Source organism: Cibotium barometz, chromosome 5 (assembly GCF_041138505.1).
Source record: "Cibotium barometz isolate CiBa-2024 chromosome 5, ASM4113850v1, whole genome shotgun sequence".
Taxonomy (NCBI): Eukaryota; Viridiplantae; Streptophyta; class Polypodiopsida; order Cyatheales; family Cibotiaceae; genus Cibotium; species Cibotium barometz.
In genome coordinates this window covers 14,879,420-14,892,149 of record NC_141050.1, presented here as the reverse complement: position 1 = coordinate 14,892,149, position 12,730 = coordinate 14,879,420, and the positions used below count along the sequence as shown (strand labels likewise).

The 12,730-nt window shown below is 39.8% G+C and overlaps 1 protein-coding gene across 1 annotated transcript; it reads left to right on the top strand.

Moving 5' to 3' along the window:
- The first annotated feature begins 10,518 nt into the window (after positions 1 to 10,518).
- On the top strand, positions 10,519 to 12,117 carry LOC147638100 (cypmaclein-like). Its single transcript, XM_086794894.1, has 3 exons — positions 10,519 to 10,630; positions 10,739 to 10,814; positions 11,931 to 12,117. The coding sequence occupies exons 1-3, from the start codon at positions 10,571 to 10,573 to the stop codon at positions 12,110 to 12,112; spliced, it is 318 nt and encodes a 105-aa protein (XP_086651020.1). The 5' UTR covers positions 10,519 to 10,570; the 3' UTR covers positions 12,113 to 12,117.
- The last annotated feature ends 613 nt before the right edge of the window (positions 12,118 to 12,730 follow it).

Here is a 12,730-nt window from a genome sequence, read left to right as displayed (position 1 = left end):
CTCCCACTATTTGTTGAAGTATGCAATGAAAGTTGAGTCACTAGGAACATTGAATATTTTAGAAAAGGATGCTACAAGGCTTGGACTACAAGGCCTCAACAAAGTGAAGTTGAAGCTCATTTGCAGGGCTATAATCTTGTCGTTGAGAAAGACTACATGCAATGGAATATGCTACTTTCTGACAAAATGGGCCACATGCCTAATTTGATTCCAAAAAGTAGCATTGAATCGTGAAAAATCTCTGACGACGTGACGACAAAATGTCAAGCCCATGAACAATGAGGAACACAGTTATACTAAAATGTTGCTCATGCTCCTTGAGTTTTGTGTGAAGTTCAAAATGCAGCACTCATATCAAAGCAAGCAACAATCTACAGGTAACTAGTGAGGTAACTACGCAATGGGCTACACATCATCATAGGAACACCGAGCACAGTGAAAAGAGGTTTCTCATAAAATATTTGACATATCAACTCATAAAAGAGAATAAAGGTGCTATATTAATAGCATCTACTAGAGCTAGAGCTACACGTCTTACTAGTATTGGTGCAACCATCCATTAACCAATTCAAAATCCCAACAAGACATCAAGAATACCCACTATCTATACACCAAATGGATGAAAGGTTCATAGAGATCAAAGAAGACGACGTAATCATCATCGACGAGATCTCGATGCTAGCTCTAAAATGGCATTTGACTTGGTTGTTCGTCAAATTGTCAACATCATAGACGATACACTTTTGAGCCCTCTCAAGGATAAGTTGCTTCTCCTCTTTAGGGATTTGGCATAGCTCCCACCAATATGTAGGCATTCTACTGACCTATGCATGGCATGCTAGATTACCCAATTGCACATGCAGCAATGCACAACATGACATTCTCTGTATGCCATGCCAGGGATATCACCTTTCTTGAATTCCTACAAGCAATACACCATAGACAACCAACAGAATTGGAGATTCAAAAAACTCTTTCCGAGTGCACAGTGCAAGAGGATGGTATAGAATAATGCATTGACAATCAGACTACTATCATTTGCACTCACAAGGAAGACATTCGTTCCATACAACAATGTAATGCTCATAAATTTATACTAAAAAAAGATAAAGTTACTGTCAGCTTGAAAACCAATCGCCTCAATGAACCTTGCCTGTATAGCATTGGATTGATGATATCAACTTTAGCAAAATACATAAAGTTGCAGTAGGTGTCAAGTGTATGATAAGCGAGAACATTGAGTTGACAATCGAAGCAGCAAATGGGGCATCATGCAATGTAGAGGAAATACTTGAATATCCTAACATAATAGTTCTAGCAATACACGTAAAAATTGATGTAACAAAAAGCACAATAACATTATGTCATATGAAGCATGTAAGAAGGGCCATCAATGGTATATGGTACCACAAGTCCACATTCCCAATAACATTAGCACCTTAACATGAGACAAGGCACAAGGAGAAACACTTTTAACAAAAGTCCTCCTTGTTTGGGACATCATAGCATAGCGGAGGCTACACTCCAACCCACACACTTGTCAATCCGTGAATGCAACCCGGTTAGCGCATAGAGGCTATCCCGAATGGGAGAAGAAGAGTTAACCACACACTAATGACTCCTAGTCCTACTCAATCCTTCTCAACACTCAAGCAATCAATCTTACATAATCAAAGCATCAATGTTAGGCTACACTTAAGCACACAAATGCAACTTATGCAAGGAACGTAATATGCAAAGAGCTATCACACAAGCCTCAACTACACATTATTTCAAGCACAAGCTTCATTACAAGCACTCTACAACTCACAAATCAAAACATCATTAAGAAATCTAGATTAGCAAGAGTGTAGACCAAAACCTCATATCATTGAAAATGTAAAGAATAGAGAGTACAAGATTGAAGCATGAATGGAGATGGAGAGCCTTGGGAGAGCACTTGAGAAGGAGCTATGGAGCAAGCTCTCTCTATGAGCCTCTCAACCAAATGACCAAAGAGTCCTCCCTAGCTCTCAAATGGGCCACCTTTTATACAAAAATTCTAGAACTCCCAAAAGTTTCCATGTGGGATTATTGTCAAGCCCTCTCCCACATTCATCTACAACTTTGAACTCTTTTCAAGAGCCCTAAGTGTCTTTTTTGTTGCATCCTTGTATTGATCTTCATTCGTCATGCAACACTCCCCCCTTCCTATTTTGCGCACGTCCTCGAGCGCGGTAGTAGCAAGAGCTGCAACAAAAAAACAATGAATACAAGTAAAGTCTTTTATTGAAGAAAAGAAAAGAAAAGAAAAACCAGCAATGATAATTTCACACGTGAGCATACAAGTGCAAGGCTGATTAAAGTTTTAATGAGTACTAAAATAGGTGAATAAAGACTAGTCAAAGTGAGACTTAAGTGGTAGATAGTGCTATGCAAAGGCAAGTGTGCTTTGTACACCGCCGGTTATGACCGCAGTCTCAATGTCCTACAAGTATATTAGTTATTCCTAGTGGTGGCTACCTCTTAGATATGAGCTAGGTGCTAGGAGTAATAAAAATTTATAAAAAAATTATACCCTAAAAAAATATATATCCAAAGTAAATTGAGACATGACGTGTCTACGGCCATGAGAAATGCTTGGTAGGACCTGGGGTTGTCTTAGCACCTTGGGGCCGATGCCTTGGTTTCCATGGGGTGAACACTGACGTCTAAAAGCCTCAGAAAAAGACCTTTGAGGAATCTATCGCCTTGATAGATGTTGGTAGGACTCTGGGGTACACTATGGGCCCTCGAGACCGATGCCCTCATCTTCATGGGGTATTCCTTATGTCATAAAAAGAAAGAAAAAGGGTCTGTCGCCCTTGAGATACTTAGCGGTCTTTAGATTCTCTTGGCGGAGGTCTCTTGGCCATTGCTTGGGTCTCTTTGGGATAGAACCTTAATGTGAATGCAACCCGGTTAGCGCATAGAGGCTATCCCGAATGGGAGAAGAAGAGTTAACCACACACTAATGACTCCTAAAAAACACTCAATTTATCAATTTTTTTTTCTCCTTTTGTTGTTTTTTTTTGGTTTGTTTGTTTGTTTGTTTGTTTTTTTAAAAACTAATAAATTTCGTGCCAAATATAAAAATATGAATTTACTAATTATGCAATAATTACAAAAATTCTAAAATACAAACTACTTTAATTATGCAAAAATTTAAACAAGGAACAATGGATTCAAAAAATAAAAATTGTTTTTTTAAATTTAATTATTTTTCCTCTCTTTTTTAAATTTTTTTTTTACTATTCTTTTTTTTATTTTTTTTATTTTTTTTCTATTCCCTTTAAAAAAAAAAAATCTCTTTTTCTCTTTTTGTTTTTTTTAAAAAATATATATATATATTTTTTGTTTTTTATATTTATTATTATTATTTTTTTATATAAAAATACAAAAAAACATGAAATATTAAATAAAAGAAAAATAAAAAAAAATTTGAAAGGTGCACTTACCTTATCCGCCACCGCTTGGCAGGCTCCGAATTCATCGCTGGGGCGCGCGTGGGTAGCCTTCAACGCCTACAGCCGGCACGTCCTGCACCTTCTCTTCCCACTGCAGTGCCGCCTTCTTCGCATTCGGCCAGTCACTTCGCACCAGGCGCGACCAGCTGTCGCCTTCACAGCTTCTTTTGCTGATGTTGCGCAAACCTTCCTCAATGCTTCACACGGTCAGCCTCCACGTTACCTCCTTCCACTCGCCTCCGCTCCTGCCTTCACTCTGCTGCCCGTCTGCTGCAGCCGACTTCTTGATTCCAAGCACCTTCTTAGTGACCTTCGCCAAGCACAGGCCGCCCTCACTCAGGCTCGCTCCAATGTCGTCGCACCTCTCAAACACCATCTTCACAGCAGGCCCAGGCCTCTCTCATGGAGTCACACCAGGAGTGCATTGAGCTGTGTCACCTTCTTGCAGCATCCGAGAGCAGGCGGGACGCTTTAGAGGCCGGGTTAGCCTACTTCTCTGCCTCTGCTTCTCACGCCTTCCGTCTTCATCGCCTCCGCTCTGCTGTCGCGCCGCCTCTCGTCTTCTTTCAGCAGCCTTTCCACGTTGCAGCTTTTGATGCAGCGCTCAACGCTGCAAATATATATATATATATATATATATATATTTAAATTTATAATTTTTTTATAAAGGTCACCTTTTTTTTTAAGCTGGCCGCCTCCCTGCACATATATATATATACATATATATATATATAGCTATATATATATATATATATATCTATTTGTCTTTGCTTCTAATGATGGAGATGTCTCCCAACAAAACAACAAAACCATAAAGGAAAAGCCACCGTCAACACTTCCTATCTAACACTCGCCAACCCCGTCAAAGATGCAAAAACAGAAAGTGCATAAATCTGATTAATGGCGGGATTTCTCAACCGCATTGGGGTTTTAATTAATTTTGTTTTTTTTTTTGCTTCTAATCAAAAAACCGAAAACACACAAGGCGCCCTTGAGATCACACACTCAATGCCCTTGCAAACTCTACTCTAATCTACCCTAATCCACGATTTTGCAATCAATGGAGCACTTAGTAAGAAGTAATGGTTAACACCCTTCACTAACTTAGGTGTGCGTTCCTCGGCAGCGGCGCCATTGTTTGGGACATCATAGCATATGGAGGCTACACTCCAACCCACACACTTGTCAATCCGTGAATGCAACCCGGTTAGCGCATAGAGGCTATCTCGAATGGGAGAAGAAGAGTTAACCACACACTAATGACTCCTAGTCCTACTCAATCCTTCTCAACACTCAAGCAATCAATCTTACATAATCAAAGCATCAATGTTAGGCTACACTTAAGCACACAAATGCAACTTATGCAAGGAACCTAATATGCAAAGAGCTATCACACAAGCCTCAACTACACATTATTTCAAGCACAAGCTTCATTACAAGCACTCTACAACTCACAAATCAAAACATCATTAAGAAATCTAGATTAGCAAGAGTGTAGACCAAAACCTCATATCATTGAAAATGTAAAGAATAGAGAGTACAAGATTGAAGCATGAATGGAGATGGAGAGCCTTGGGAGAGCACTTGAGAAGGAGCTATGGAGCAAGCTCTCTCTATGAGCCTCTCAACCAAATGACCAAAGAGTCCTCCCTAGCTCTCAAATGGGCCACCTTTTATACAAAAATTCTAGAACTCCCAAAAGTTCCCATGTGGGATTATTGTCAAGCCCTCTCCCACATTCATCTACAACTTTGAACTCTTTTCAAGAGCCCTAAGTGTCTTTTTTGTTGCATCCTTGTATTGATCTTCATTCGTCATGCAACACTCCTCGTCGTGATAAAAGAAGCTTTCACACCTGGACTAGCGTACATGATGTATCACATAACGTCGGCATTTGAAGATCCTACAACAGTTGTGTCCACACCCGAAATGTTCATCCATATGCTAGATCCTTTCTCCACTGCGACACTCAAATGACTCTAAATTCAAGTACAATGCAAGCATCATATATCCTTTTTCTTTGTTTGATATCGAATACATGCAAAAAAACAAATACAAACACAACACTTACTATACCACATGCCCATAATTCGATTATGCAATGTAATAATGAATTGCATCCCATTACTTTTTGTTTATGCAATGTAATAATGAATTGCATCCCATTACTTTTTGTTTATTTATTATCAATTAACTTACGTTCCTATACCACTACAAGGAAAAGCGACCGTAGATGCATTTATAGACGTGTTTTGACAACATGGTTTAAAATGTTATGAGTGCATTTATAAATGCATCTACCGACAGCAGCCATCTATAAGCGCATCTATATCAGTATAGACGTGCTTATAGATGCGCGTATAGACACGCTTATAGATGCGCGTATAGACACGCTTATAGATGCCATTATAGACGTGCTTATAGCCTCCATTATCGATGCGCTCTGGAATTTAAAATTTTTTCCAGAGAGCTGCTTGTGTAGATGTATAGTTGCATTTTCTGCACAAGCAGCTATCTAGTTTAAGGTTTTGCTTACTTGTACATAGACAAATCAAGATCAGCAAGATATCAACATAAAAACTTAAATTAAAGATAGATATGCACAAAAAGATTTGTGAACACACTTCGAATATTGATTAAAGAAGATGATAAATTATATTTTATATCCAAAAATTTATCCATACATGATCGTAGCCACATAAGGCTTGAATAAAAACATAGATACATAAAGAAGATAAAAAATTTCATCTTATATCCAAGAAGTTATCCATACATGATGGTAGCCACATGAGGCTTGAAAAAGAAACATAGTTGCATAAACCAAAACTATACATGAAGAAAAACTAGCGGGCGACTACTCGGAGGAGTCATCACTCTCCGAGTCATCTTGTCCTCCTTCTTGTCCACCTTGTGCCTACACAAAGTGAAGATATATATAAATAAAAATAGAAAGTATTATAAAGATCGAAACATGTTTTGTAAATAAAAATAAAAAGTATTACCTGCATTTGTGTTCTCCTTGCTCGATTGTATTGTTCGTCGGAGATGATCCCTTCATCGTGAAGCTAATCCCATGTATCTCCTCTACTGTGGGACGATGATGGTAGCGAGTCTCTGCTAGGGTAGGATCTCTATCCACAATGTCACGCTACATCACAAGACAAACATTATAACACAACTTAAACAGAGAGAATACAAAGAAAAGAGGCCTTACGCATAAAGCATGCATGAGAATCATTCATAAAGCATTATGCATAAAGCTTATGCGCTAACCTAAAAAACAAATCCCCAGCACCCAAGGGTGTAATAATAAGAAAGAGAGGAAAGATATGAAAGCACTTACCCCTTTTTCCTGATGTTGAAAGAGAGGATTAGAGGACCTACAAAACCAACAAAAGGGTGAGGAAAAGATTAGTAATGCATACATACAAAAGCTTATGCAAGCTATGCCACTATGCAAGCCCTTGTACAATTAATAGAGACCCAAGACCATACGAAAGCCACCACCAACACATGTAGCACGGCCAGCTTTTGATCTATCTGCCGGCAAGCTCATGACGAGAGTGTTAAGGTCTTTATGGCGATAAGCGACCAACATGTCACAGCATCAATTTCTCCTCCCTTCAGACCCCGTGCTACAACTCCCTTCGTCAGACCGCAGCACCATTCAGCTCTCACTGCTCTTTGACGTGCCCAAACTCAGTAGGTATTAGCGGCCTTCCACACTACTGTTCCAAGCTTTTCTTGCCTCATGGCTTCAGATCTTTCCTCCCTTGCATGCTAATCACCCTCCTCTTTCTTCACACTTCTCCCCGCACTTTACCTTGACTTCCAGCTGTGCTGCTGCCGACTTTCTTACCAGGCGATTCCCTTCCTTCTTCGCCTCTGCACTGTAACAAAACTCCCAACCCCCCCGGTGACTTCACGTACCAAGCGGCCACTTCATCGCTTCTTCACGCCGTGGTCTGCAGAATTCCCCCTCTTCTCTAGGCTTGCCACCTTCCCTTTGAAACCCTTCTTCACCTCTGGTTATCTGCAGCGCCTGCCAGGCTTCTCACCTACGAGGCAACCTTCTTCTGTCCCTTCCTCTCTCAAACTTCACTGTTGAGGTGACCACTTCTCCTCTCTCTGCCCCCGTCTCCATGCTAACTCATCCAAGGCCTCAACTCGCCAGCCCGTCAACCTTCTAGAGGCGGCACTTGTTGGCAGCAAAGAAAGCCTCCATGTGGCTAAAAACAAGCTGGCCACTTGTATCATATCTTTTTATTTATTTTTAAGTTTCAAGATGATGGCCACACACTCAATGGCTCCTCCTTTCCCTATACTTTTCCAGAAGATACGGCGCCCACACTTTCCAGTACAAGAGCTGCCCACAGCTTCGTTATCAGCAGCATCAACTTACCAAACCCATCAATTTCCCAGTCGGTGCCCTGCATTGCCGGCCATCGCCACATGCTTGCTAAAAATGGAGTGCCATCCTTGCATCCAGAGCCAGCCCCAGATTGACCAACCATCATCACATTCGGAGTTCCCGTAACACTTTCACGTGCAAGCATCACCATCAGCTCGTAAAAAAAAACTATAAAACCACCCACTCTGTACATTTGCCAGGGCATTCATGGCAAAGTTTATTCGTAAACCATGCACACCATATGTACACAGGCATAGGGACTTCCGCTAGCCCTCGGAATGCGTAAAGGCATATACACATCATGTACACTATGGCACTTAATCCCATGCATCTCGATTTGCATTTAATGGCCTCACATGCATAGTTTCACACCATAGACGTGCCATGGTACGACAACGTAAACCCCGCCAGATCGCAAATTCGTCCATGGCCCCTCTTTCACTTCCATCTCTCTCTAGTTTGCGCAGCTATGTTCTCATTCTCTTGTAGTGTACATCAACTAGGTCCATACAACGAAGTCATCAGTAGATATGGATGGCAACAAGATATGTTTCAAACACATTCATTTCTGCAATCATTAATATAACAATGTCCTATGTTGTTTCGAACAACAACATCAAAATATTTTTAACATGCAGCTATTTGAATTATTTAAGAAAAATGCAACAACCACGCATCAACCAAAACTGTCAGGCCCATCACGCTACCTAACAATGTCCTATGTTGTTTCGAACAACAACAACAACATCAAAATATTTTTAACATGCAGCTATTTGAATTATTTAAGAAAAATGCAACAACCACGCATCAACCCAAACTGTCAGGCCCATCACGCTACCTAACAACAACAAACCAAATGCGAGTGACAAACTTGATTGGAGATTCACCAATAACATATATCAATGGATTTCCAAACTACACCGAGCTGTGCTCATACTACATGAACAACTACAGCACATAACTAAGTGATGACGCGCAAAAAAACTTGAAGACAAACAGGTGAGCCGCTATGTACATAAACACAAACTTCCCCCTCCCCCTCCCCTTACCTAATAACTCTATAACTGTAACCAAAAGAATTCTGATAGTATCAACATTCTATAGGACTACAGAAGGAGATACTTGTAGAGATCAGCATTAAAATAGATAAGACAATTGGATGATTGCTAGAAATAGAAGCCCAAAAACTTCTAGATAATAAAAGCAAAGGGATAACCACGTACACAATAGAAATGCTACGTTACGGATACAACATCGACATCAACCAACTCTTTGATGTTGACAAAAAAATTGCAAGCTATATATTGTTTTTCCAAATGATGAAAGAATACGACCAGCTGACTAAAAATATCCGATCGTAAATAAATGATGAGAAAATAACTTAGCACTTCGGTAAAAAACTCTTCAACCCAACAGTTCGGTGAAAATATAGAACCATACAAGAAGATTGACAATACATGTAACTAAATGACTAATGTCATAAAATGCAATACGAAAAAATATATTACAAAATGTACTAATAAAAAAACAATTCCAGTGCAGGTAATCTAGATCAAGCAGACGGAGACAGAGGATGACCAACCAACAAAAAAACGACGACAGACAAAGACGTAGTCTACTCCATCACGTGTTCTAGAAATGGAAAAAAATATGTAGGAGTTACAAAAGACTATAAAAAAAGAAAAGCAATGCATGCTAGAAAATCACCAAGTAGAATGAAGAAAAATATTGAAGCCTAGAAACCCTTCCAGAAGAATTTCACATTCTCCATTTTGCATTTAACTATAAGCATAGTTATAGCTAAGCATTAGAGCAACAATAGATAGCATTAGAAGAAACAACATCTGATAAAGGGTATAACAACTTGAAAGGATATCCGAAACATTGTACCAAATACTATTATTTGAAGCATCAAAGAAAAATATAGAATTCAAATTTTTTTCTGTACGTCTCATATCTTGCTTAAACAATTAATGCATACGTTTGTCTTTGTAACATTAACAACAATTGAAAACTCCGTTTACATCTTCTGCTTTACATGTTATCTTTCCATCTTTGAATTTGAGAAGATTTATTAATTTTGAACAACCCTTTTATCTTTGAATGTTTTGTGTTAATATGTATTCAGCTTCATGTTTGCTAGAGCACACTTGTACAAGTGGATAAGGCTATCCAAGCATTCTAGTTTATGTACCTACTCGGCTTTGGAGAGACTTTGCCATAACTCAACCACATGTGAACAAAAGAGGATGCATCACCCAAAATTGCTAACCAACTTTTTATTGATTTCGGTTGCTCTACTTGAAATCAAGAAAAGAAAGTTGGCCACCTAACTGCCAAGTAGTACTAGAAATCCTTCCCCATGAAAAAATAACTGCCAATTTGTACTAGGCGGTTGGTATCGTAAGCTATGAAATCTCTTCAATTATTACACTACCATAGGTGAAAATCTGCAATGTATCCATAATGTATGAAATCTCTTCAATTATTATACTATCATAGGTGAAAATCTGTGTGCCTATGCAATTTATCCAGTTAATATACTATAATAGAATAATAGATGATGATTAATCTCGTGCAATTGAACGCACATGTATATATATATATACATTATATCATGTATTCTTTACAACATTGTATTTTGAAGCTGGTTGTAGTCTTCTAAACGCGGATTATGGCCAGTTCAACCATGTATCTTGTTGCTTTTATGCTGCTAATTTGTTTGCTTAATCAGGCACGTTTTCTCCATCTCCTGTAGTATTGTAGAGCTGTTTAATATAGCTTTTCCACAGTGGGGGGTAATTAGCACTAATTATAAGGTCTCACGCACTTGCTTTTTCAGCTACCGATTTCGCAATATGCGGATGCAGGCGGTGATCTGCAGCTCTGTCAACAAGCAAGGCACTTATTGTCTGTAGGTAAGCTGGTGCCGGATCTCAAAATTAGTGTTTTGTAACAAGAGTTGGTTAATGCGTAAACTAGGCGGATCGTTAAGCACGAATTAATTAATGCCTAAACTAGACGGATCATTATGTGCGCAAGTAGTCACCAGCTGGTTCTAGCATTGTGTACGATTAGTTGCATGTGTGTGTGTGTGCGCGCGAGATCCACACGTCGAATGCTGATTGACGGGATGTGCGTGTGAGATCCACACGTCGAATGCTGATTGAAGGGATGTGTGTGTGATCACTATCGTACGATCAGTTGCATGTGTGTGTGTGTGTGAGTTCAGATTGAAGGGATGTGTGTGTGTGATCACTAGCTGGTTCATACGATTAGTTGCATGTGTGTGTGTGTGCGATCCACACGTCGAATGCTGATTGTAGGGATGAGTGAAGGGATGTGTGTGTGTGATCACTAGCTGGTTCGTACGATCAGTTGCATGTGTTTGTGTGTGCGCGAGATCCACACGTCGAATGCTGATTGAAGGGATAGGCGTGTGAGATACGCTGATTGAAGGGATGTGTGTGTGTGATCACTAGCTGGTTCGTACACTTAGTTGCGAGTGTGTGTGTGTGTGTGTGTGATCCACACGTCGAATGCTGATTGAAGGGATGTGCGTGTGAGATACACACGTCGAATGCTGATTGAAGGCACGTCGAATTCTGATTGAAGGGATGTGCGTGTGAGATACAAATGCTGATTGAAGGGATATGTGTGTGTGAGAGAGAGATCCACACGTCGAATGCTGATTGAAGGGATGTGTGTGTTTGAGAGATACACACGTCGAATGCTGATTGAAGGGATGTGCGTGTTTGAGAGATACACACGTCGAATGCTGATTGAAGGGATATGTGTGTGTGAGAGAGAGATCCACACGTCGAATGCTGATTGAAGGGATGTGTGTGTGCGAGAGATACACACGTCGAATGCTGATTGAAGGGATATATGTGTGTGTGATCCATACGTCGAATGCTGTGTGTGTGTGTGTGAGAGAGAGAGATCCACACGTCGAATGCTGTGTGTGTGTGTGAGAGAGAGAGAGATCCACACGTCGAATGCTAATAATTGAAGAGAGGTGTGTGTGTGTGCAGATTGCCCCGGGCTGTGCGCAACGAGGTGCAGTAAGGCCAGCAGGGCGAAGATCTGCTCGTTCGATTGCAACGCCTGCTGCAAGACTTGCAACTGCGTGCCCTCAGGCACAGCCGGTAACCGTGAGGAGTGCCCCTGCTACGCCAACCTCAAGAACTCCAAGGGCACCGGCAAATGCCCGTAAATGACTATTGCAAAATTAATAACACGTTATTGCCCGAGTAAATCGTTTCTGTTATTTTTGATGTTTATGTATCTTTTATTTTGATGTCTTTTATCTTGCGAAAATTTTACGTGTCAAATATCCAAAAAATAAATATTTTTTCTAACCATCAAGCTTAATCGTTTTTTTTTCAAGCTAGGCAAAATTATAACCCGTTTTTCTCAGTTTTTTGACCTGTGAAAATTATGGTCTTTTAAAGCTACGCAAAATTATAATCCTTCTGTGAAAATTACACTAAAGGATGGTTTTTTTAACACCTGTTATAATTTGAAAAGTGTTTTTTTAAGTTTTTAATTAATTATATATATATATATATATATTATCCACACTAATCTTATTATTATTATCCACGATGGCCTATCTTCCAAGTTCTACAGCACTCAAAGAAAGAATCACATAGCCTTCTCGCTTCTTTCTTCCATTGTAACTAACCTATAGGTACGAATTTCCTCTCTCATACTCTCTCTCTCTCTCTCTCTCTCTCTCTAGTTGCACCTAAAACATGTGTGTGTCATGTTATGCCTCGTGGCTTGAGCGCCACATAGCATAGTTGTTTCCTAGCTGAGGCCACACTTAAGG

What these genes read in the sequence shown, in the direction of transcription:
- LOC147638100 (XM_086794894.1), top strand. Translation starts at nt 10,571, where the DNA reads ATGGCCAGTTCAACCATGTATCTTGTTGCTTTTATGCTGCTAATTTGT. An exon ending in TAATTTGTTTGCTTAATCAG is followed by an intron (nt 10,631 to 10,738) that starts GCACGTTTTCTC and finishes TTGCTTTTTCAG; the next exon opens with CTACCGATTTCGCAATATGC. An exon ending in AAGGCACTTATTGTCTGTAG is followed by an intron (nt 10,815 to 11,930) that starts GTAAGCTGGTGC and finishes GTGTGTGTGCAG; the next exon opens with ATTGCCCCGGGCTGTGCGCA.